Genomic DNA, 23,161 nt, shown 5'->3' on the forward strand with positions numbered 1-23,161 from the left:
GTTAATGCGCTATGGCAGCAGACGACTGACGCGAGTGTCTCTGCTAAGAGCACGTCGCCTGCAGTGCCTTTCCTGGCCTAAAGGCCATATTGGTTGTACCCTACAAAACTGGAAAGTCATGGTCTGGTCATATGTGTCCCGATTTCAGTCAGCAGGAGCTGTTGGTAGGGTTCGAGTGTGGCGCAGACCCCATGAAACCATGGACCCAAGTTGTCAACAAGGAACTGTGCAAGATGTGGTGCTTGGTATGAAGTGTACTAGATCCTCTGGTCGAACTAAACCTGTCATTGACTGGAAATGTTCATATTAGGAAATTCATAGATTCTGTGTTACCAAACAACGATGGAATTTTTATGGAAAACAATGCGTTATGTGACAGGGTCACAACGGTTCGCGATAGGTTTGAAGAACATTGTGGATAATTAGAGAGAATGATCTGGCCACCCTTATCGCTCGACATGAGTCTCATCGAACATTAACGGGACGTAATCGAGGGACAGTTCGTGCACTGAATCCGTCAGCGTAACACTTTCGCAGTTATGGACGGCTATAGAGGCAGTATGGCTCAGTATCTGTGCAAGGGACTTGCAACGGCTGTTAACTTCTTGCCACATCCATTTGCTGCACCACGCTGGGCAAAAGTAGGTCGGACACATTTTAGGAGATATTCCATGACTTTTGTGACCTTCGTGCATTCTATAATTACTAATTATTTTACTTGTAATATTCATATATTTCTTGTACGTGACATTCTCTCATGAATGATAATTTTATCAACACTTTGCACGCACTCTGACGTCGTCTGTTGTTGCTCCCTTCGCTTCTGTCATCGAACTCACACTGACTTGGAGTCTTTTCAGCCAGCTACAGTAACAAAGTTGTAAACTGCTGGAGACAGCATTCAGAGGTGTGGCTGAGATGTACCTTCCAGGTAAGGGACATTTAAAGACATATCGCTACATCAAAAAATAGTTACTGTAGACTACCTATATTTCCGGAATACGTTTGTCTAGGTAGCATATTTACGTGATTAACATTGCAAGATCACAGGTTAATGTAAGTGCGAGATAATCGAATGAAAATCTGGAATGCTGGTACGTTAATAACAGGTCTAAGCCCCAGTATGTCGAATGTAAGCATGCAAACGTGCGTGCATTGTGTGATACAGGTGACGGGTGCAGCTTTTGAGTTGGAGTTCAATACCTGTTGCACTTGGTACTTCAGTACCGTGAGGTCAACGCTGTTTGTCTTTTGGTGATGTGCCCTATTGGAGACAAATCTGGCGATCAAGCAGGCCAAGCTATACCTCGACACTGTGTAGAGCATCTTGCGTTACAACAGCGGTATGTGAGTGAGCGTTATTCTTCTGGAAAACACCCATTGGAATGTTGTTTACGAATAGAAGCACAGCAGGTCGAATCGCCAGTTCTGCAGTGAGAGTGCGTGGGACAACCACAAGAGTGCTCCTGCTGTCATACGGAATCTCAGCCCAGACAATAACACCGACTGCAGGTCCTGTGTGTCTAGCATGCAGACACGTTAGTTGCAGACCCTCAACTCGCCTCCTTCCAACCAATACTCGGCCGTCGCTGGTACCGAAGCAGAACCAGCCTACATCGAAAGACCTCTCGCTTGACACCACTTAAGTCCAAAATGAATGTGGTTTGGGGTTAGTCGAATGCACGCTTACGCTCAGTGAAAGAGGGGTAAAAATAAGCGAACACGTGTCACGGCTTATCCATAAATATTCGACCGTTTCCGAGAAAATAGCGATCAAAATTTTCGCCGTATTTTTACCCTTTTTAGCACACGTTAATTTGAACTGAAGGACCAGCACAGTGATTTGGGACGAGGCTTCACTTTTTTGTGCCCCGTGTTCTAAGCCCGATTTTACTTTACTCTGTTTTGTTTATCTATTCATGTTCGTAGAAGGTTACTACAAAAAATTTTCATAATAAGTTAAGGGATATAAGGCCGTTAAATTAATTGTTAACTTATAGCTGCGTCACAATAAGTGTCATACAGCGTTCATGTAATGCATGAGTGTGTATGGTATTTTCAGGCGTTACAATCTTTTTAAATTCTCATACTCTTATATTTCATTCTTAAATCAATTCCTACACTAATACTTGCATTTTTTTCTTATCTTTGTTCTTGAGGAAGATTCGGTGCATTCCCTTGGATGGTACCGATCGTAGAACCATTCTAAACACACATATTCTAAACACCATGAGAATCGCGTGAAGAAAGTTTTGCCACAGGGACTTTACTTCGTATGAATCTCATTTGAAGTTAAAATCGCTAAACATTTCGCTGCAAACCACGCATAACTGACCATTTTTCCGAAAACTGTCGCCTCCAATTAATTATGAATCACGAGACGCTACAGGAGCTTCGCCGAAAACAATTTCAAATAATTTTCTCATTTATTTGTATTTTTTTAAATTCGTTCACTAGGCAGAAAGTTGGTAGACGAATAACGACAACGTTATTTCAACATACATTGGAGAAGATTCGAGTAGTGCTCTTCTACGGACATGGATAGATAAATGAAAAACAAAAACAGTAACAATATGCGGGCTTCGAACACAGGATGCAAAACTCGAAGCCGCGAGGCTGACCACTGTGCCACCTCTACGGTCGAAAATGTCCCACCCTAAAAAAACACATATCGTACTTCGAAAACCTTGACCGTCATTTTCTCAGAAATGTTCGAGATCTGTGGATAAGCTGAGACAGGTGTTCACTTATTTTGATCCCTCTTTCGCAGAGCGAAATTTCTGGGCTTGTATTAAAGGATTACATACTTACTAATCAACACAATACATTTACTAAACTGCAGAGAAAGTAATGGAAAAGATTGTACGTGGGGAAAGTTGGCATAGATTTGGGGATACAGTGATCGACCTATACTTCCACAACTCTCAAGTACCATTCCATTGTGGTCAATGTTTAAAAAACACAATGAAACTTTGGCCACCAGAAATAAATAATGTGATCTGAACTTTTCTTAAGCGCTTTATTAAGCCACATTGAAGAAAAAACCTAGTATGAACCAAAATCAAACCGTGTGTTCCATAACCAAAATCATTAATATAATGAAAGATAGTAGGATGAAGTACCACATATATAACTTCAAATTTAGTTGAGTATAATACTTTCGATGTCATCCATCATAAACATAAATCCTCATTTCAACACATCCAGTGCAGTCAGAACTAAAGTTACGTGTTCTTTATTTATCGAGTCAATATCTGACACTTGTGGCCAAACTTCATTTTTTGTTTTGGAGATATTTCGCGCATTTCTTGTTTCGGAGATATTTGACATCACTAAAGCGTTTTAGTTTGCCAATATTAATTACTTTTTCTAGTACAACATTGAACAGTAAGGGTGACAGTTCCTCTCCCAGTCTTTCTGTTCACAATAAATTCTTCTGCTTGATGAAACAAATCTACCAATTGATCGCATGTCTTCTGACGTCTACAAATCTGATCATCGTTCGTCTCCCTTGCGCATTTGTAAGAAACAATTAAAAGTAAAATATTTATTGCCATGGTGGAACTATAAAAATTAAGCACAAAATTTGCGAGGAAGAATGTCCCGCTCCGACGTAAGTATAACTCACTAAAAGCGAATTATAGCTCTAAAAGAGCTTCGAAAAGTTATTTTAAACCAAACAGATGTGCTGAGAGAATAAAATAAAATGTGTTACCATGGAATTTTTGGAAACAAATCTTTATTTTCGGCCACATAACAAACGTAAATCTGAACGAATTAAATGCATATGAAAGAAATTAAAAATAAAGATATCATTTTCGCTTTACATTCTAGATGCAAACCAGTGCAGAAGTATTACGCTTGTCACATTTACTGGGTTTCATTTGATCAACTACTGATGTGGATAAGGAGCAAAGCATAACCTAGTTTATTGTGAAGTCAAAAACGATACTGAACGCAAAGGGAACACATTGTGCCAGAATGAGATTTTCACTCGGCAGCGGAGTGTGCGCTGATATGAAACTTCCAGGCAGATTAAAACTGTGTGCTCGACCGAGACTCGAACTCGGGACCTGTGCCTTTTCGCGAGCAAGAGCTCTATCATCTGAGCCACCGAGTCTCGGTCGGGCATACAGTTTTAATCTGCCAGGAAGTTTCGGAACACATTGTCGTTTGGTAAACAAAGTAAAGTAGGCATTGTAATGAACGATTGAAACAATGGCAATAATAATACTCTCACATACAGTCTTATCGACATTCGTATTATTCTGGAGACTTCGATTTTGCTGTTGTGCAGGAAGCCTACTTGAAATTCACAAAATATTGCATGTGACTTCAATGTCCTGTGTATTTAATTGTGTATATTACTACTCTAGTAGCACCTGCTCCATAAAATCAAATTCTACTTGCGAAAATACAATGATATTCGTAAATGCTTCCTCATACTGCATCAATTGCTTCGATAACAGTTGTCAAAACATCAAAGTGTTCCGCAGCGATTTGTTCGATATCAACGCTATCTCGTAGGTCTCTTGATAACACAAGGGTAGACAAAAGTATTTAAAGCGCTGGTCCAATGCATCCGAAATGATTCAGGCCAACATGGAGCAGTCAACAGGTGTAAAGATTGCCGTTCTGGTAAGTGAGGTTGACCTGACTTGATCAGACATAATACGGCTGTGTTAACATTTCACGATACATTGCAAGCTCTGTTAACAACTAGGCCATTAGAGTTAGAACAGTTGCAGAGTTACGTTAACATAAGGGAAGGAAGTTCTAGAATTTATCAGAGCAACTGTGGTAACAATCACGTAGACTGTTGTTGAGGAAAATATGATGAGATGGTAATACGGGCCTATGGCTGTTAACGCCATATCCGTTAATAATAATAATTTAGATACTGTATAATTTGCCGCACAGAGCACTCGGTCATTATCTAATGGATTGCTCCTTGCTCCTGTAAAAAACTTCATTGGTTCCCTAACATAATTTCTCGGGCATGAAAAGTTAGTTTGCATCTAATATGATTACAGCATAATGTTGCTTAAGCTTTCCTGTTGCTTTTCACACCAGCAATTATTATATCTAATGGTTCAAATGGTTCAAATGGCTCTGAGCACTATGGGACTTAATATCTAAGGTCATCAGTCCCCTAGAACTTAGAACTACTTAAACCTAACTAACCTGACATCACACACATCCATGCCCGAGGCAGGATTCGAACCTGCGACCGTACCGGTCGCGCGGTTCCAGACTAAAGCACCTAGAACGGCTCGGCCACACCGGCCGACTTTATCTAATGCTGCTAACTTTTTTGTTGACAGCCAGAACTAATATTTATAGTAGTGTGATAGAAAATTTGGCAGCATTTGGTTTTAGACACTTTTAGGGAAGAGACTGTTGAACTAAATCAGTTGGAGCAGGCAGACGAGTTACATCATGCAAGATGGCATGTTGATTAATGAAAGCATCAGTGCAAAAATATTCATTTCCTTGTACTTACCTTTAGTACACAAAATATTAGTTCAGTGTTATATTCCACAGATCAGACTTCATTGTCTGATACGCATAAAAATGATGTTATAGTCCATTTTCATTTCGGTAATGCGATTATAACTAACACTTTCTCTGTATTTAAAACTACCATTCTCATCTCAGCGTGGTTACTCAGTACCATACAAACTTGGTTCACGTGAATGTCCAACTAGCACACTGTGAAAGATTTCTTTTATATTCCGATTCAGCGCACAACAATGAAAATTTTTTTCACTGTAAATTAATAATAGATTAAATAATAACTGAGTTCCCAGTAATTATGACGTACAGAAAACAATACATGCTGCACAAATTAAATGTGTATCTGTCAGCATGTTCATGTGATGTGAATGTTATGCTGGCAACATGTACTGGGGCCACTGAAACTCCAACATAGTGTCAGGGCAGTAAACAGAGTATCGAAAGTTCTACGCTTTAATCGTTGGTGATACCAACTAAAATAATCTAAAAACCTGAATAGAAGCTCTTCTAGACGAAACACCGACCGGAAACGCAAAAAAGATAAATATTATGTTCACAAATGTCATGGATTTGTCGATCTCAGAATTTACATTCAACCTAGGGAATAAGAGAACTAATTACATCTAACTACTATTTGCTTAAATATATTCAGTGTTTTGTATTTTCATCGCAAAGAAATTTTAGTGTGTCAAAAATGAAAAGTAATTTAGTCCATGTACATTGCTCGTCATATACAAGCTAGGTAATATATTTTTCCCAATGAACAGTAGTATTAAGTTATGGGAACAACACATTGCGTATCATTTCAGTAACCGAACCATGAGCCACACTGAAACTGCTGCGGGCTGTTATGGAACACGGTGTAGAGCTCACGCCATTCTCTGTTGCAGCTGCTGTGTGCCGCCCACGCCAGCGCGGCTCTCGGCAAGCTGCCATGGTGGCTCAGACACGACCAACGGGGGGTCTGCACAGCGGCTAGCGAGATTATCTGCAGTGACGACTGTTCACAGGTGAGTTTGCTGTTTCAGACGGTGTGGTGGTGGGTAAGTCTCACTCTCTTTCAAAGGGGCGGCCAGCGGCCACCTCAGTTGCCTGTGACCTGCTGCTCTGTGTGCTCCACCAGCTACGAGTGGCCATCTCGGTAGTTTATGCGGCGACACTGTTGCTTCTGAACTTCTTTATTATTCAAGTTCGTAGATGTAATGACATAACACATTTGTATGATCGTTAGTAGACTAGCTAGCTGTTGCTAAGTTCAGCAACGTAAGCAATTTGTGCGATGTACAGCTGTCGAACTGTACCTACCTTGTCGAGCGATGGCCGTTGAGTGGCCTACACACGAGCAACGCTACGCAGCGCATGGGAAAATCGCAGTAATCGGTCGATGATCGCTGGTCAAACAGAAACCCCACGCAATCTGACGGACTGCATGCGATTCGTGCTTGAAGTATAGCAATACTGCATGCACGAACGGCACGGCTGGTAGTAGCGGTACGTGGCAATAAGCTCGCGACGCGTTTCTCCATTTATCAAGCATGTTTCTACAGTTTTGCTTTGTTTCGGTTTGGACACATTGAGAAATAAATTTACGTTCTAATTTATAGTTATCATGAGACCACGGCTACTCTGAAAAGTGAAGTGGAACGTGGAGTTGCCTTTTATATTGAGGAGTAATACCAAATATAGCCTCCGATTTTGCAGTTGTTAGCATTTTGAAGCTTGTGCTGTAGAAGTGAATTGACGTGAAGCTCATAGTAATAGTTCCAATACAGTGGGATCTGTGTCATGATTTTGTGTTATTTAATAAATAATTATTTGCATTATTAAAGTTTCTAACTTCTAAACAGAATGACACATGTGCCTACCGTAATAAACGTAAGACCTACGGCTATAATAAAACTGGATCGTGTGCACATTCGACTTCATGTGGTCTCCTAATTTCAGGTCCAATAAGTCGTAATATTAGAACGGTCAGACTGATATCGGGTCCTATAACTATAATGGGTGTACAGCTGACCTCATTGGTTCCTTTCACGCCCAACAAACTGTACCATCTGCAGGGGTCCTCACCTGCAAACATACAAGTTGCAATCAATTGTCGCCCTTCCTGACATGGACACACGTGGGCTAACGATGCACTAATAGCCATAGATGAGCGAGCACGTACTTGGAGCATTACCGTGAATGAACGCCTGCTACACCCCGTACTAAATACCAGTACAGATAGTACAATTTACCAGTCCCAATGTCAGGCGGCCTCCTACACACACATTAAAATTTATCAGACCAGGTATTAGGGACAATATGTATCTCTTTCATCATAGGTGTATAATAATTTGATGTAATAATAATCTCAATTTCTGTGGTTTTGCATTGATGATGTAGTGCCAAAAACATGAAAAAGAGGTGAACGCACACAATACTTAGCAGAGCATTGACGTAGACCAATCGCATGGTGCGTAAACAACATAATGAAATTGACAGTACTGTGACCCCTGTTGTAGCTGCCTATTGCATTCCCTTGCCTTTGTGTGGTCAAGAAGACGTCCAAAGACGCTAACAACATTCTGTAAGGGGTAGTCAAATGAAAGTGAGACGGATGGAATAAAAGTAAGTAAACGTTTACTATTACAAAAGTAACTGCCATAACTGTTAATAGACTTACTGCACTTACAGATAAGACGTCAGTACCTTCATGGAAAATTGTTGCATTTGCCTGCGGAACCATGATTGTGTCTAGGCGTGCATCTCTGCGTTCGAAGGACATCGAAGGCCACGAATATCTTTATTCATGGCTCCTAAAATGTGGAAATCACGTGGATAAAGTTAGAGACTGTGTGGAATATGTGTAAGAGCTCCCCAGCGAAACTTTTGTTCTGTAGTCAAAACCAAAATCTGTTTCCAATACGACACAGATATTTTGCTGGGAAGTCGTGATGTATACCTACAGGCAGTCCATATTTGAAGTTCCAGCTTCAAAACGCTGTAGAAAGAGAACATCTGTTCAGAATAACGTCAGATCTAAATAGTATGTTACTGACGTCGTGAAATAAACACAAACACACATGAAGATTTAAAGAAAATTTTACCAATAGATGGGGCTGTAAACGTCTTAATGTAAATAGGGTCGTCTACAAGTTACAAATGAATCACAATACGATGGCTGTGGTTTGAATTGCGCATTATACCATCCGAACTGATCAACATGCATGACTGCACAGGTTCGGCAGGCAACAGTTGCGGCACTGCTAGTTAGGTAAGCTCATCCGTCACGGTAATGTCCCACCACATAGGATAGAAAAAATCAGTTTTTAATTGTCCAGGGGCCAAAAAACGCCTAAAAACCAAATTACACCGATTTCTAACTGTCGTGAGTCCGGTGCAAGACATGTTCAGTATGCTGTCGACCGTTTTCTGCCACAAGCTGAAATCGAGAAGCAGCGTGTTCCACAACATATTGCAGTGTGTTTGGGGTCACGTTCAGTATGCGTTGCGCAATAGGCCTACGTGCCTCCAATTCAGCTACGTTCGTAATTGGAACACTGAACACCACAGCCTTCAGATAACCCCACAGCCAAAAGTAACACGATTGAGATCTGATGATACGGACGGCCAGACTGTAGGGAAATCACGGCTGATAACTATAGGATTTAGGGAGTGCCTCTGCAGCAGTCCCTTCTCTGGCTATGCAACTTGCGGAGGAGTGTCATCTTGCATAAAAATTATCCTACCCACACACCTTCGCTGTTGGAGAGCTGGAATGACTTTGGTGCGCAAAAGACCCTCGAGGTGTCTACCAGTGACGATATGGGTAACAGGACCCGCAGGACACATCTCTTCAAAAAAATTCGGCCCTACGAAAAACGATTTAGTCGACCCGCTACATACAGTCACGTTTGCAGAATGAAGTGGTACGGGTTGACGTGCGTGCAAATTTCCCGTTGTCCACATTCTGCAGTCCTGCATATTGACGTGTTCTTGGAGACAGAAATGGCTTCCTCAGTCCACAGAATGTTCGACGGCCATGCGAACATGTAATTCAAGAGCGAAAGTTTGTCATCTTGGCTAGTCAACAGGAAGTCACTCCTGAACACGAGTAATTTTGTATGGGCAGTGATGCAACGTATTTCGTGGGATTTTGTATACCGTGCCATCGAAGGCATGTCCAGTGTTCGGGGAACTTCCCGTGCGCGGCATGTCTGCACACCACCTCCCGTCCCGTCCTGTAGTGCGGTGGCCAAATGTTCGAGAGACGTCGAATGAACTGCTTTCCTCCCTCTATCACACTGCACTACAAAAAGAAGCTGTCTTTTCGAAGTTTGTAGTCACTTTCTCCAGACCTTTAGCAGGCATCAAACTAATGCCTTTTTTCATTCTGTTGACTGTCCAGAACCTCTGCATGGCTACTAGCGCACAGTCACCGTTCTTGTAAAAGAGCTGTACCAGCATCGCGCGATCCTTTATGGATGCAGTCATGATGGGCTCCGCTCATCTGTTGGTATGGATGTTCTGGAGCTTATAGCGACCTGTATTGGTCAATTTTTTGTAATTTTTTCCCATGATGTTTCCGTATGCGCGAATAATATGCTATTCAAATTTGACGTTATTTTGAGCAACGTTTCTCTTTCTACAGCGTTTTGATACTGGAAGTTTAATTATGGACACCTTACACTTCAAGTCATTAGCCGACAGAATTTCATGGACGGCTTAAAACCAGTACCATTCTGAACGCTTGAAATGCGGCAACAACTGCCATTCTCTGTTCTCTTTGCAAAAAGAAATAAACGCAATGTCATATATATATATTGTCTGATCTTTCAGACACGTCCGAAAGAACTGACACTTTTTGATCTAAAGCCACTGTGAATTAAGACACAGTGGAATTACAAACAATGGCTGCAAGCGGACACTGATGTAAATCAACGGGAAAACTTGAAAATTTGTGCCGGACAGGGATACGAAGTCGGGGTCTCCTACTTAGCAGGCAGATGCGCTTTCCTCTGCGCTAGCCACACACAATGGTCGTCGTGAGTACATAGACTGCTTCAGCATGCCTCCCAACAGACCTAGATACCCACATACTACAAATGTAGTGCCTCCTTGCCCATTATTCTCATTACTCGCGACATTTTGCCGATTCCCGTAACAGAGCCCGATGCGCATCTGCACTGATAAAATCATTGGCCTTTCTCGCCTCAGTTACACAAACACACGTGCGCGCGAGTGTGTGAGTGTGAGAGAGATATCAGTGCTGAACTCTTACGGGAATCAGCGAAATGTCTCAGGAAATGAGGATGATAGTCAAAGGGCACTATATTAGTGTTGTGCGATAAGGTGGGAATTCGGGCCTGACGGTAGGTATGCTAAAGGTCGTCCGTGCAGTTCAGAGGACACCTGCGTCCGGATGGCGCAGTGGTCCGAGCATCCAAGTACTGAGCTTGAGCTGGAGACCTGTGTTCGGATCCCTGCCCGGCACGAATTTTCAACTTTCTCCATTGATTTAAATCAAGGCCGACTAGCAAACAACGTCTGTATTTCCTTTGTCTTCTAAAAGCAGTTTCGTTGTGCAGGTATTGGAATTTGTGTGTGTATAAAACTAAAAAAAAATAGGAGTTCTTATTTTCTTATTTTTCTACATGTATTCGAAGTACGTTGCTGTGTTTGTGCAGGTGCTGGTGTGTTTGGGGGATGGTTCAGGCGGCTTCTACGCCACGGTGGTGGCAGTGTGCGACTCCAGCGCGGATCAGAAGTGTAGCGCAGAGCAGGCTGCTTGCGTCGCGTCAGCGGACTCTGAGTGCCACTCTTCCCTGCCCGGCGAGGACTTCACGTGCCACGGCATCGGATCCTTCCCTGACCCGTACGACTGCCAGACGTACCACATCTGCACCGAGGTCAACGCAGGTTCTCAACCCGAATCGTGCTCCGGAACTACAGCGTACAATCCTCTGCAAGCAGACTGCAGGTGAGCATATATTTACTGCTCCAAGAATACCTCTCCTTCCCAGAATATTTTGTAAGACTCATTTCGGTGTGAGGGCAACCTTTTGTATTCTTTGTTGGGGTCTTTAGTCCGAGTATGGGTTTGATGAAACTCTTCATGATACTATTCTTTTCTCTGCAAGGCTTCTCGTTTCTGCATGGCTGCTGAAGCCTACATCCATTTGAACGTCTTTACTGCCCTCCTACTAAAATTTTTATCCCCAGTCTTCCATCCGTTACTAATCTGGCGATTAACTGATGCCTCAGTATGTGTTCAATAACCTGTTCCTTTCTTTTATTCAGGTTATGCACTATATTTATTATCTCAATTCAGTTCAGTAGCTCCTCTATGGTTATGTGATGTACCCATCGAATCTGTGGCACTATTCTCTAGCCTCACATTTCGAAACCCACTAGTCACCTCTTACTTGAATTGCTTATCGTTGACGTTATTTCCCTATAAGGCTACTCTGCAGACTAATTCCTTCAGAAAAGGCCTCTAAAGTCGAACAAGTGCAGTTATAAGTTATCTTAGTAAATAAACGAGATAAGATTATGTTAATGTGTAGCTGTTTGCTTTACTTCTAGATTGTCTCTTTGTACATGTATAGTCTCTTTATGAATGTAAGCTGTTGCATACCAAAAATTCCATTCATAGAAAAGAAATATGTGCATAAGTTAACCTCACGTTCAGTTAAGAACTAAGTCTGTGTTCGAGAGTGAGAAGCAAATCTGACTTCCTTCCTTCTTCTTCTTCTTTTTTTTTAAGAGACTCTGTACTTAAATGAGAATAATTAAATTCAGTGCTGTTAATTGACCCTGTGAAGCAACTGAAAACGTTGAGATACCACTCTTGTAGAAAAAGGAGAAAAGGTGTGTCTCAAATTCTGAGTTGCTGCTAACTATAGATAATTGTGGTAGTGCTATAAGATCTCTTAAACATACGCTCTGAAAACTTGGTTCTCCTAAAATTTATCTCTCATAAAAAGGAATGTTCATCAGCTAATGGGACCTTCAAATGACGTGTGATAATCTGAGTTACTGTCTAGATAAAATTTCTTCTCAAGAATCTGTATTAAAAAAGAAGAACATCTCATAAAAGTTCTTTATTTCGTTTACAAAATTTCACCACTTGAAGCCTTAGAAAGCTGTAAGGAAATATTGAATTAATAACGTCATGTCAACAATGGGAAAATACAAAAAGTAACTTAATATGAAAGGTTATTCTAACACAAAATGATTAAATTCTTTTTGTCTTTTCAAATCCATTAACACTGACTGTGAAATAACTTTATAAAATAGCCAATCCTGTTGGAGGAGCAACCGCAAATGAACATTATACTAGAGGTTGAAAATACCGCTACAGTTGTAAAGTTCTTTTGATTATCATACGTCCACTGCTGCGCTCTGGGGTCACAGCACTAAGTTACGGCACCTGAAGATGGGCGTATAAGAGCGTGAAACCGGTCGTGTGATAATAAATAGAACGTTACAGTTGTAGCGGTGGTTTCAACCTCTAATTTAAAAAATAGCAAGAAATTCTTGATTTGGATGTCTGTGTTGAACCAAGAATGCCTATCAAAATGCTGTCTCAATAAAGTAAAATACGTTCATTCGTTACCTTAAATACCTGTCTTCTCAAAATAAATCTATCTTAGTAAATCCATATCATTCAATGCATAATGATAATATTCCGTTTACAATAATAATATATTCCATCAGATCAATAAAATGACTCCCAGGGGCACCATCGCTTGTGACGAGTCTGATCTTTTCACAGTTACTTCATATGTTGTAAAGCCCTCGCACAACTGTCTCACGAAGCGGAACCGAGAATGTTATGCCAGGAGTTCGCAAACGTGTGATATTTTTGCCACGTTATCCAATTATGAAGTGCTTCACAATAATAAACTGTTACGTTGAGAGGCGGTAACCGTTATCTTCCGAGGAGTCAATTATTTCGTCCTCACTGATGATGGTAAGTGGGTGGAAGATGGCCAAACGGTCTGTCGCCTTAATAAACTGGACAGGCAAGAAAAACATTACTTGTCGCAAGTTCACTTTCAACCTCTGGTCGAAGAAACACTACACTTTTGACAACTTGTGACAGCCGTGGCTAGCTATAAGCAGAGGACCAATCGTTCGTGCGCCTAGGTGCAGAGAATGTTTGTCGGTAGGGCTAGCTATCGACAGCTCTATGTAAAGTTCGGCACCAACTAGTGACACGGAAGCAAACCCTACTGGAAGTAATCCTGAACTAGAAGACTGGTGTCCAGGTGCCCGCTGCTTGTAGCACCGTCCTGGATGTTTTCATTGGTCGGCGGACTGGAGTTTCTTCGTTGGTAGCGGTGTCCAAAGCGCTGCTCGTGGCGCCCGCAGGAAACTTAAGAGTCGCCGACTCCGGCAATATCGAGAAGTTACAATGCTTCAGAAACCAACCAATGAACCGCGATACTACACGTACTCTCAACCATACGAAAATATTTGTATCGTCCCGCAGTGTAACATAGCTTAAAGCTTCTATGACATTTGGCTCAGTCAAAAGTAAAACCCCAGCAGCAAACATGCATTGTCCAACATAGAACTCTTCCTAGAACAAGTCATGTTGGCGTGTTATACACTCATGGTTGAGTTGTAATTAAAGAGCCACTTTCACCTCCCAAAGCACAGGATAATAGGACAACTTAGTCCCGAAACTTGTCGTATAAAAGTATCACACATTTTACGACTTGTGGCGTAATACTCTCGGTACTGAAGTATACGCAAGTCTTAGAAGGCCGTGTACTGCCATTCCTTTGTTCTCTTTGTACCGCATTTGACATTTCTCTCATTAATTTCATGTACAATAGTAAAAGCGTGCACACATCGAAAATACTGCAGTTATTGCAGTAGGAAGAATTGGCCATTTGCTAAAGTATTGTACAGAAGCCATACTAAAAGGCATGCTCCGATACGGCAACTGAGAAGACGCCTGTGTCATTGCTTCCCAGGATCCTACAATGCCCTTGTTTAGTGAACTATGTGAATACACGGATTGTCCGTTGATGCTGCTTTTGCAAGGGGCTCTAATTTTCATTCACATTAAGTAAAAGTATACAAAAAAGAAATTTTGCGATTCAGAGACACTGTAGTAGTTGGAAACAGGACACTATAATAGCTCGATTGCATGACAAGGAAGGAAAACAGCCGACGACTTCTCTAAATAATAGTACATTTAAATAATTCAAAGCAGTTATTTGTGCACTGCTCATTTCCCCACGCTGACGCATCTCACTACGGCGACTCCATACAAGAGACTGGCACTCACTCACTCTCTCTCTCTCTCTCTCTCTCTCTCTCTCTCTCTCTCTTTACTTCACTGGAGAGTGAAACGCCATCTGGTACTAGTTCTAGACCACCTGCACCTCTCCAAAGCGAGCTAGGAGTTCTTCAAGAGCGGACAATTAACATTTTTTTAGTGAGTGCTCTTAGAAGTGGATAGAATTCTTATACTCTCGGTGGCGCATATTTCAGTGGAATGGTATCAGTGGCAAGTTTCAACTTTTGAGCTGTCCTTTATATTGTGGTTGGGTAGCTACATCGATAGGCTTCTGTTGCATTTAGCGAAGAAGAATATCTTGTTTCAGTTCTTCTTGTGACTACATTCGGTAATGAATTATTGTGTGTTGCACGTAGCCGGAATCGAGTAATTATTTCTTTAATTTCATAAGATAACACTTTTTTCAATTTATTGCCATATTAGAGCAAATTTTTACGAAAAAGCGTTCATTTTTCAGTGGCGTGTGTTGAGTATTTTTTCACAAGCACCACTCACTTTCACTTATTTCGTACACGTAATTTCGAGGTACAGCTCCTTACTTTGTCGTTGGTGGTTATCCACTATTTTCCGGTTCTACTTGGACTATTGTGAACAGTTTTGGTGATATCATTTGCCCTTGCCTGACTCTTTGATCATTTCTGAATTCACTATTTCAACCCAGTCCAAGAGAAGCATCAGTATTAAAGTAAACGTTGTTGCGGTTATAGTCTTCAGCTCAAAGACTGGTTTGATATGTTTCTCGAACTTAGTCTCTCTTTTGCAAGCCTCTTGATCCCTGCATAGCTATTGCAATTAACATCCACTGGAACAATCAGACATGTCGCCTAAATATTGTTCCCCTTTGGACACTAAGAACCGGTGATACACTCGTGGACTGTTCAATCGAGGAATATATTGTTCCAGTTTTGGTGAGATGTTTTGTGTTGCATACATTCTTTAAATTCCTTTGCATTTACAGGTGCTATTCTTCTATTTATTGCTCGAAAAGTTTTGTAAGTCTAATTTGTCATTCCTTTCGGAATGTTCTAGCCACTCTTGACAGTTGAAATGTAGGAAGTATAATTTGCATTTGAAGTAAAGTACATGTACGCACCAAATTGGAAATGTACTACATATTGAGTTTTGGTTCATATTTGTTAATTGCACGTATGGTCAATCAGTTGTGACATGCCCCTCGTCTGCAACATACCGAGCAATCGAAACTGAAAATTACCGATATCGTTGCAGGTGACTTACAGCAAAAGGCTACGGCAAAAGAACCGACGAGGATACGGTTATAAACGTCGTATAGCACGAAACAAATAAATAACACATTATTATTTGACACTGTCAAATCGGAAGGCTGGCGATCTGTTACGATAAAATGTGTGGATAAAAACCATACGTCAGAATCGCTAAAATTTCAGTACTGATGACCAGTTTCAGCTCTTTGACGAGCCACCTCCATATTAATGAAAATTATTGCTTAATTCAATGTCTGAACTCCAAGAAATACGCATCGTCTTAATCTTTTGAGCTGTATCGGTCTTGTTGTCACGTACACAGCAAAGAGAGTCGGCATTATCACATAGTTTAAAACGTTAGGCATACACACAATTTTAAAATAAAAAACAGTTATTATGTTTTCTTAATAATGACAATAATGGCATTCCTGCAGGTATGCTGGATGATGTAAACAAAGCCGATCGAGATATGTAGAAAGGGAGGAGAAAGGAAAATTATGCTTCAATGTTTCATGGACGAAGATGTTAGAGACGGTGCAGAAATTCGGTGTGGGGTAACATGGGGATTGAACTATATTATTTTCAAGGGAATCGTCATGCCATTTGGTAAAGCTGTTTAGAGAGACCATGGGAAATCTACAACTGGATGACAAATGCGGCATTCAACAACGGTTCTTCCAAGTGTAGGTCCACTGTAGTTAATATTCTTCTGTCACGCTTGATATGAAAAAAGGAATAGTGCTAGAAGATGATGGTCTATTCGTGAAAATTATTACAAGTGGAAGAATAATAAAACATAATGAACTTACAAAATTGATTGCACAATGAGTGCCGAGGAAGACAATTCACGAAAAATTCGCAACAACAGCACAGGAAGAAACGTAGGCTTTTAATCAAACGAACAAACTCCCTTAAAATGTTGATACAGCTGACCAATTTTAACAACTTTTGGGCCACTTCAATAGAATGTGTGATTAGATAACGAATTAGTGATTCCTAAATGAGTAACATCAAAAGCCTTTCCACGTGTAAAATTTTTTCTGGTGTAATGCAGCATTTGTTACAGTATTCGCCATACCTACAGGTAATTGCAGTTTCATAATCTCTGAATTATGCTTCTGATGTGATGTGGTCCGTAACTCATTTAAATCAAATCTTGCTCTATGTTGACAGCCTGACGACATCCGACCGAGTCTGCACGGAAGGCCCCATCACGCCTTGTACGCAGCTGGGACAGGTGGGCATTGTCCCAGAGAACCCAGCCATTTACTACATCTGCATACAGAAGGGAGATGGCATGTCTCCGGAAATGTACAGGTGTCCTGGCAGTCAGATCTTCGACGTTGCCACTGCTGCGTAAGTATCCATAACATTTAAGAGACCGAAACATAGTCTCTTGGTATTCAGTTTGGCGTTAATCACTCTTTTTGTGTACTGATGAAGTACATAAAATCTACAATGTAAACAATGTGTCATTTTTTGGCAAAGATGGTGGCAATGTTATAACCGATCTTTTTTCACTTGTTGGTAGAGAGGACTTTAGAAGCAAATTTGACTATAAGCATTTGTTGAGGAACCACCACAGATTCATTCAGGAAAGTCACGCTTGAGCTACGCATGGAATTAAAATCGTCCGGAAAGTTTGCTTCATAATGCTGGTTACAGCCCTTACTGCTCAATATTCACCGAGGTCACAAAAGTCATGGGATACCTCGTAATATCGCATCGGGCCTCCTTTTTCCCGGTGTAGGGCAGCAACTCGACATGCATGGACTCAACAAGTCGTTGGAAGTTCTCTTCAGAAATACTGAGCCTTGTTATCGCTGCAGTATAGCCGTCCAAAATTGCGAAAGTGACCGGTGCAGTATTTTGTGCACGAACTAACTTCTCGATTATGACCCATAACTGTTCGATGGGTCACGAAATCATTCCCTTGAACTGTCCAGAAAGTTCTTCAAACCAATCGCGAGCACTTGTGACCCACTGAGATGGCGCACTGTCGTCTATACAAATTCTATTGATGTTTGGGAACATGAAGACCATGAATGACTTCAAATGGTCTCCAAGCAGCCGAATATAACTATTTCCAGTCAAAGATCGGTTCAGATGGACCCCAAGACTCAGTCCACTCCATGTAAACACAGCCAACACAGTTACGCAGTCACCACCAGCTTGCACAATGTCTTGTTCAAAATCCATGGCATCGTGGGTCCTGCACCACGGTCGAATCCTACAGTCAACTCTTACCGACTGAAATCGGCAATCATCTAACCATACCACGGTTTTTCAGTCGTCTGGGGTCCAACCGACATGGTCAGGAGCCCAGTGCAGGAGATGCAGGCGATGTCTTCCTGTTAGCAAAGGCACTCACGTGTCATTAGCTGCCGTAGCCCATTAAAGCCCAATTTCGCTGCCCTGTCCAGAAGGATAAGTTCGTTGTACGTCCTATGTTGATTTCTGAGGATATTTCATGCAGTGTTGCTTGTCTGTTAGTACTGCCAGTTCCATGCAAAACCTGCCACTCTCGACCGTTAAGTAAAAACCGTCGGTCACTACGTTGTCCGTGACGAGAGGTAATGCCTGAAATGTGGTGTTGTCAGCACCCTCTTGACGCTGTGGATCTCGGAATATTGAAGTCCCCAATGATTTCCTAAATGGAACGTCCCATGCGTCGAGCTGCTACTACCATTCAGCAATCAAAGTCTGTTAATTCACGTCGTGCGGCCACAATCACGTCGAAAAACTTATCACATGAATCACCTGAGTACAAATGACAATTTTGCCAGTGAATTCCCCTTTTACACCTTGTGTATGCGATACTACTGACAGCTGTATATGTCCATATCGCTATCCCAGGACTTGTGATATGTCAATCTACACTGTGTGGAAAAACAGAGGCATCCATAAGGGAGGGAGAAAAACAAGTTAAACTTTATAGGTTGATATGGTATGTGATGTTATTTCGGTCGCAGGTTCGAATCCTGTCTCGGGCATGGATGTGTGTGATGTCCATGGGTTAGTTAGGTTTAAGTAGTTCTAAGTTCTAGGGGATTGATAACCTCAGATGGTAAGTCCCATAGTGCTCAGAGCCATTTGAACCATTTTTGTTATTTCCGTGATTACTAAATCGAGTTACATCTACAAAGATCTTGGCAACATGACCCGAACTGACGTCGAATTCCCTCTGGCCTGGGTTAATTCACTGATCCGTTGGAGTAAGGTGTCGTAAAGCCATTGTATTCTCTCCCGAGGCAAGCTGACCAACGGTCTTGGTATCCTGGGTACTGCCGATGGGACGGACGTCGGATTCTTCCCTCAAAAGTTGTGTGGTGGGTAAACCTGTGAATCGTGATGACCATGGGAATAGCCGGCCAGTATGGCCGAGCGGTTCTAGGCGCTTCAGTCCGGAACCACGCGACCACTACGGTCGCAGGTTCGAATCCTGCCTCGCGCATGGATGTGTGTGATGTCCTTAGCTTAGTTAGGTTTAAGTAGTTATACGTTCTAGGGGACTGATGACCTCAGATGTTAAGTCCCATAGTGCTCAGAGCCATTTGAACCATTTGAACCATGGGAATAACTCAGCATCACGCAGTCAGTTCATATAGACAACCGCCGAGTGTGGACATTCATTGTCCTGTTTAAAAGTGGCGCCAAGATACTGTCACTTGACAGGTAACACATAAGGTCCGTGTCGTACTACTCTGTCGTCACAGTTCCCTCAGTTACCACTAGCCGTGGTCTGAAGTCATACCCAAAGGCCTCCCACAGCATGACGGCAGGTGTAGCTCCGTTGCGCCTTTCCTATTCTTCCGAAGAGTCAGATCTCTCCTCAGATCGCCATCATACTCGCCGACGATGGACCTCCGGGGTATTGTGAAACCACGGTATATCGCTGCACACTATGCGACGTCATTCGTCAGCAATCTATGCCCATCGCTCACTGCAAACCACTAAATATGCAGCCATTTGTGCTGTGGTGTCAACAGCAGCAGACGCATCGGACGCTAATTCCGTAGTCCGGCTGCTGCCCATTGCTTGTACTCTGATGGCAGGCACAGATGTGAACTGGTTGCGATGTAGTTTGTGCACAATAGCGCGATCCTCCCTTGTGGTGGTCGCATATTGTCGACGGGGATCTTGAAGGTGTGTCTCCCTGCCCTCACGTTTCTTTGCAGCCCAATGTCGGGCCCCTGTCACACCGGAACGCCACACAAATCTGATCATTGAGTGAACCAACAAGCCGGCCAAACGGAGACAAACAATGAGGACCCTTTGAAACTCTCCCCAGCTATGATAACGCAGTCTCATTCGAGTAACTTGCATCTCCGTTTCTTCTTAGTCATCCCTCAGCTTCTGACGCTGTTCGTGCCCTTTATACAACCTACCAGATCTCACTACAGCGATAAAGACGAATTACACTATTGCCTTGTCATGACCTCTCACACAGAATGGCAACGCTAATCAGTTACATACCCTTTGATGATGTGTAACGATCACGAAGGTACGTTGACATCTGACAATGTCTTCTGTGTGCTTCATTGTTGGCATAGAATGCGCCTCGCTAACAGAGTTCATTTGTACAGTTATTGAAGGTCCTCTACTGAATGATGTCGCGATTTAGATGTTATTTGAAATATTATATTTGTTGCAGTAGTATATGATATTTCTTTTGAATTATTTTCGATTTTGTCTGCCATCTTTTTGTCACTGGGTACGCATTTCCGCAAGGTGCAGAGCGGTACAGTATTTATCGGACTGACTGTTGGACAGTTGTCTATTTTTTAATTAGTCTATGGAAAACAAATCATCCAAAGATTGATGGCTCTATGCGCACAACAACCAACTCGCTAAATGTCTTGCCATTTCATCCAATATGAAATTTCCACACTATATTTAATTATGGGAACGTCAAACCACGTAATAAGAAAAATAAAATACAAATATTCTCAAACTTTTAATTGAAAATCCAGTAGCTCTTGTACAGCAAAGTGGTGGATTGTTGAGAACAAAATGTCTTCCTTCCTTCTGTGTGAACTGCGGCTATGTAAAAATTGCGTGCCATGAGCGTCTCTGACTGTCACTGTTATAAATTACTACTCTGACCTTGGGCGATGCGAGCAACAAATCTTCAAATTAATTTAAAGGATTTGTGAATTTTTTTTTTTTTTTTAATTTGTGGTAAGTTCCTATGGGACCAAACTGCTGAGGTCTTCGGTCCCTAGGCTTACACACTACTTACTCTAACTTAACTTACGCTAAGCGCAACACACACACCCATGCACGAGGGACGAATCGGACCTCCGGCGGGGGGAGCCGCGCGAACCGTGTCAAGGCGCCTCAAACCACGCGGCTACCCCGCGCGGCGGCTTCCTGGGATATTATAATAATTTCTATTGCAATTACTATTATTCTTCCCTTTTATCTCCCTTGTCTCTGCGTGTGTGTGTGTTTCCTCTTTTATACGTTTCTTGTTTCAATCACTTCTGTTGTCAAAATAGTATAACATAGGCGCTACATGAGTGGTTCCCTACCTTTCTGAGACCGTTACATGAGTACAATCAGGTATTAACTAGTGCCTCACCCCCTCTCGGCCCCCCTGCATTCAAGCACTTAACTGAACTTAAGAATCAAAAAGAATTTTCTTTGAATATTTTCATTTTTAAAATAATAAAAGATAAATGATATTTAGTTTCTGTAGGTGTTTTATTAAACCTTCAACTAATGGGTCAATGAGTAATGACGGGGTGTGAGTCGTGCTTGGGCAGCTCAGTTGGTAGAGTACTTGCCCCGTGAAAGGCAAAGGTTCCGATTGGCGCACACTCCGCTGCAGAGTGAAAATCTCATTCTGTATCTAGTTTTATCTTGAGACTAAAATTAAATAATTATCTACTCACCAGTTGCAAAAATTTTATTTTTGTTTCTTAAGAAAGAATGTTTCGCCCAACTGCTTTTAGGTATGTGCAGTAGTGTGCAATAGCAACATCTATTATAATTTTGAGTCGTTAGGTTTATTAATGATGTGCTTTGTGGGAACTCATTAGAAGTATTTTTTATAGCTATCTTCTACGTGCATTCATTGCCTCTTCTGTTAGCACTTCTGGACTCAAACTTACTTGTGTAAAGGTTTCTGTTGTACTGCGTTATACTACAGTTTTAGCAGTGAACTTGAAACTGCTGTAGCCACACAACAGCCCTGTACTAACATACTTTGGTGTTATATTTAGAAGAAGTGCATCATGATCTTTCTTTTTTTCGATTCTGTTCATCGTTTGTACCGAGATGTTCCGTATATAAACTCTTTTATGACGTACTGAATCTGTAAAAATACATTATCGCAGTGAATATAGTAGCGTTGCCTCCGTTTCAGAAAACACCACTTTGATATATTGAGTAGCATTTGAAACGTTAGGGGTGTTATGACTCTAGCGCCGCTGTAGATAGTGCATAACTGAGTTTTGTGCTGTGTGACGAAGTAACAGTTAGCTGAAGCACGCACTTATGCAGCGACGTATGTGAGCGCTGTTCAGTTTGTATATGCTCCAGCACACAGATCTCCATGTTCTCTGTGTCGACATTATAGCTTTTCTTTTGCAGGTGTGTTGACCCCGCTTTGAAGTAGATGCGACCGTAAACGGTAGTGCAGCCATCGGCAAGAAACCACGACCCAGATTCCAAGCACGCAACATGATGACGTGATGAAGTATGTCGATCGAGTGGATTTGCACTGCATGCAGTGTTGATTTATCTCACATCTCATACCCACTGGGCCTATGATTCGCTCATATGAAGCACTTTCGTTTGAACAAGTGCTATATTTATTTAATTGTATCTTTCAGTTACTAATTTCACGAGAGCATATTATTTGAAGTCTAGAGACTAAAGTGTTTCATTATTTTTATATTTATCTTGGCTGTGTTCATCAATGTTGCAATAAAATTTAAGAAATCAACAATATTGTGTCGTGCTTTATTTTCACATACCGGAAACTGATTACGTTTGTGGAAACGGAACCTATCGTAAAAAAGTAATTAACCAGTTCGGGAAATTTAATTTCAACAGCAATTATGATCAGACAGAAATGATTAATGGTGAATGCAAGGTAGTACAACAGACACTTCCA

The 23,161-nt window shown here is 41.7% G+C and overlaps 1 protein-coding gene across 1 annotated transcript; it reads left to right on the forward strand.

Moving 5' to 3' along the window:
• The first annotated feature begins 4,602 nt into the window (after nucleotides 1–4,602).
• Nucleotides 4,603–22,838, forward strand: LOC124795993. The gene is made up of 5 exons (XM_047260074.1): nucleotides 4,603–4,638; nucleotides 6,408–6,527; nucleotides 11,187–11,479; nucleotides 17,212–17,394; nucleotides 22,636–22,838. Exons 1-5 carry the CDS (start codon nucleotides 4,603–4,605, stop codon nucleotides 22,658–22,660), a joined length of 657 nt encoding a protein of 218 aa, XP_047116030.1. The 3' UTR covers nucleotides 22,661–22,838.
• The last annotated feature ends 323 nt before the right edge of the window (nucleotides 22,839–23,161 follow it).

The sequence above is a fragment of the Schistocerca piceifrons genome, chromosome 4 (assembly GCF_021461385.2).
Source record: "Schistocerca piceifrons isolate TAMUIC-IGC-003096 chromosome 4, iqSchPice1.1, whole genome shotgun sequence".
In the NCBI taxonomy this organism is placed as follows: Eukaryota; Metazoa; Arthropoda; class Insecta; order Orthoptera; family Acrididae; genus Schistocerca; species Schistocerca piceifrons.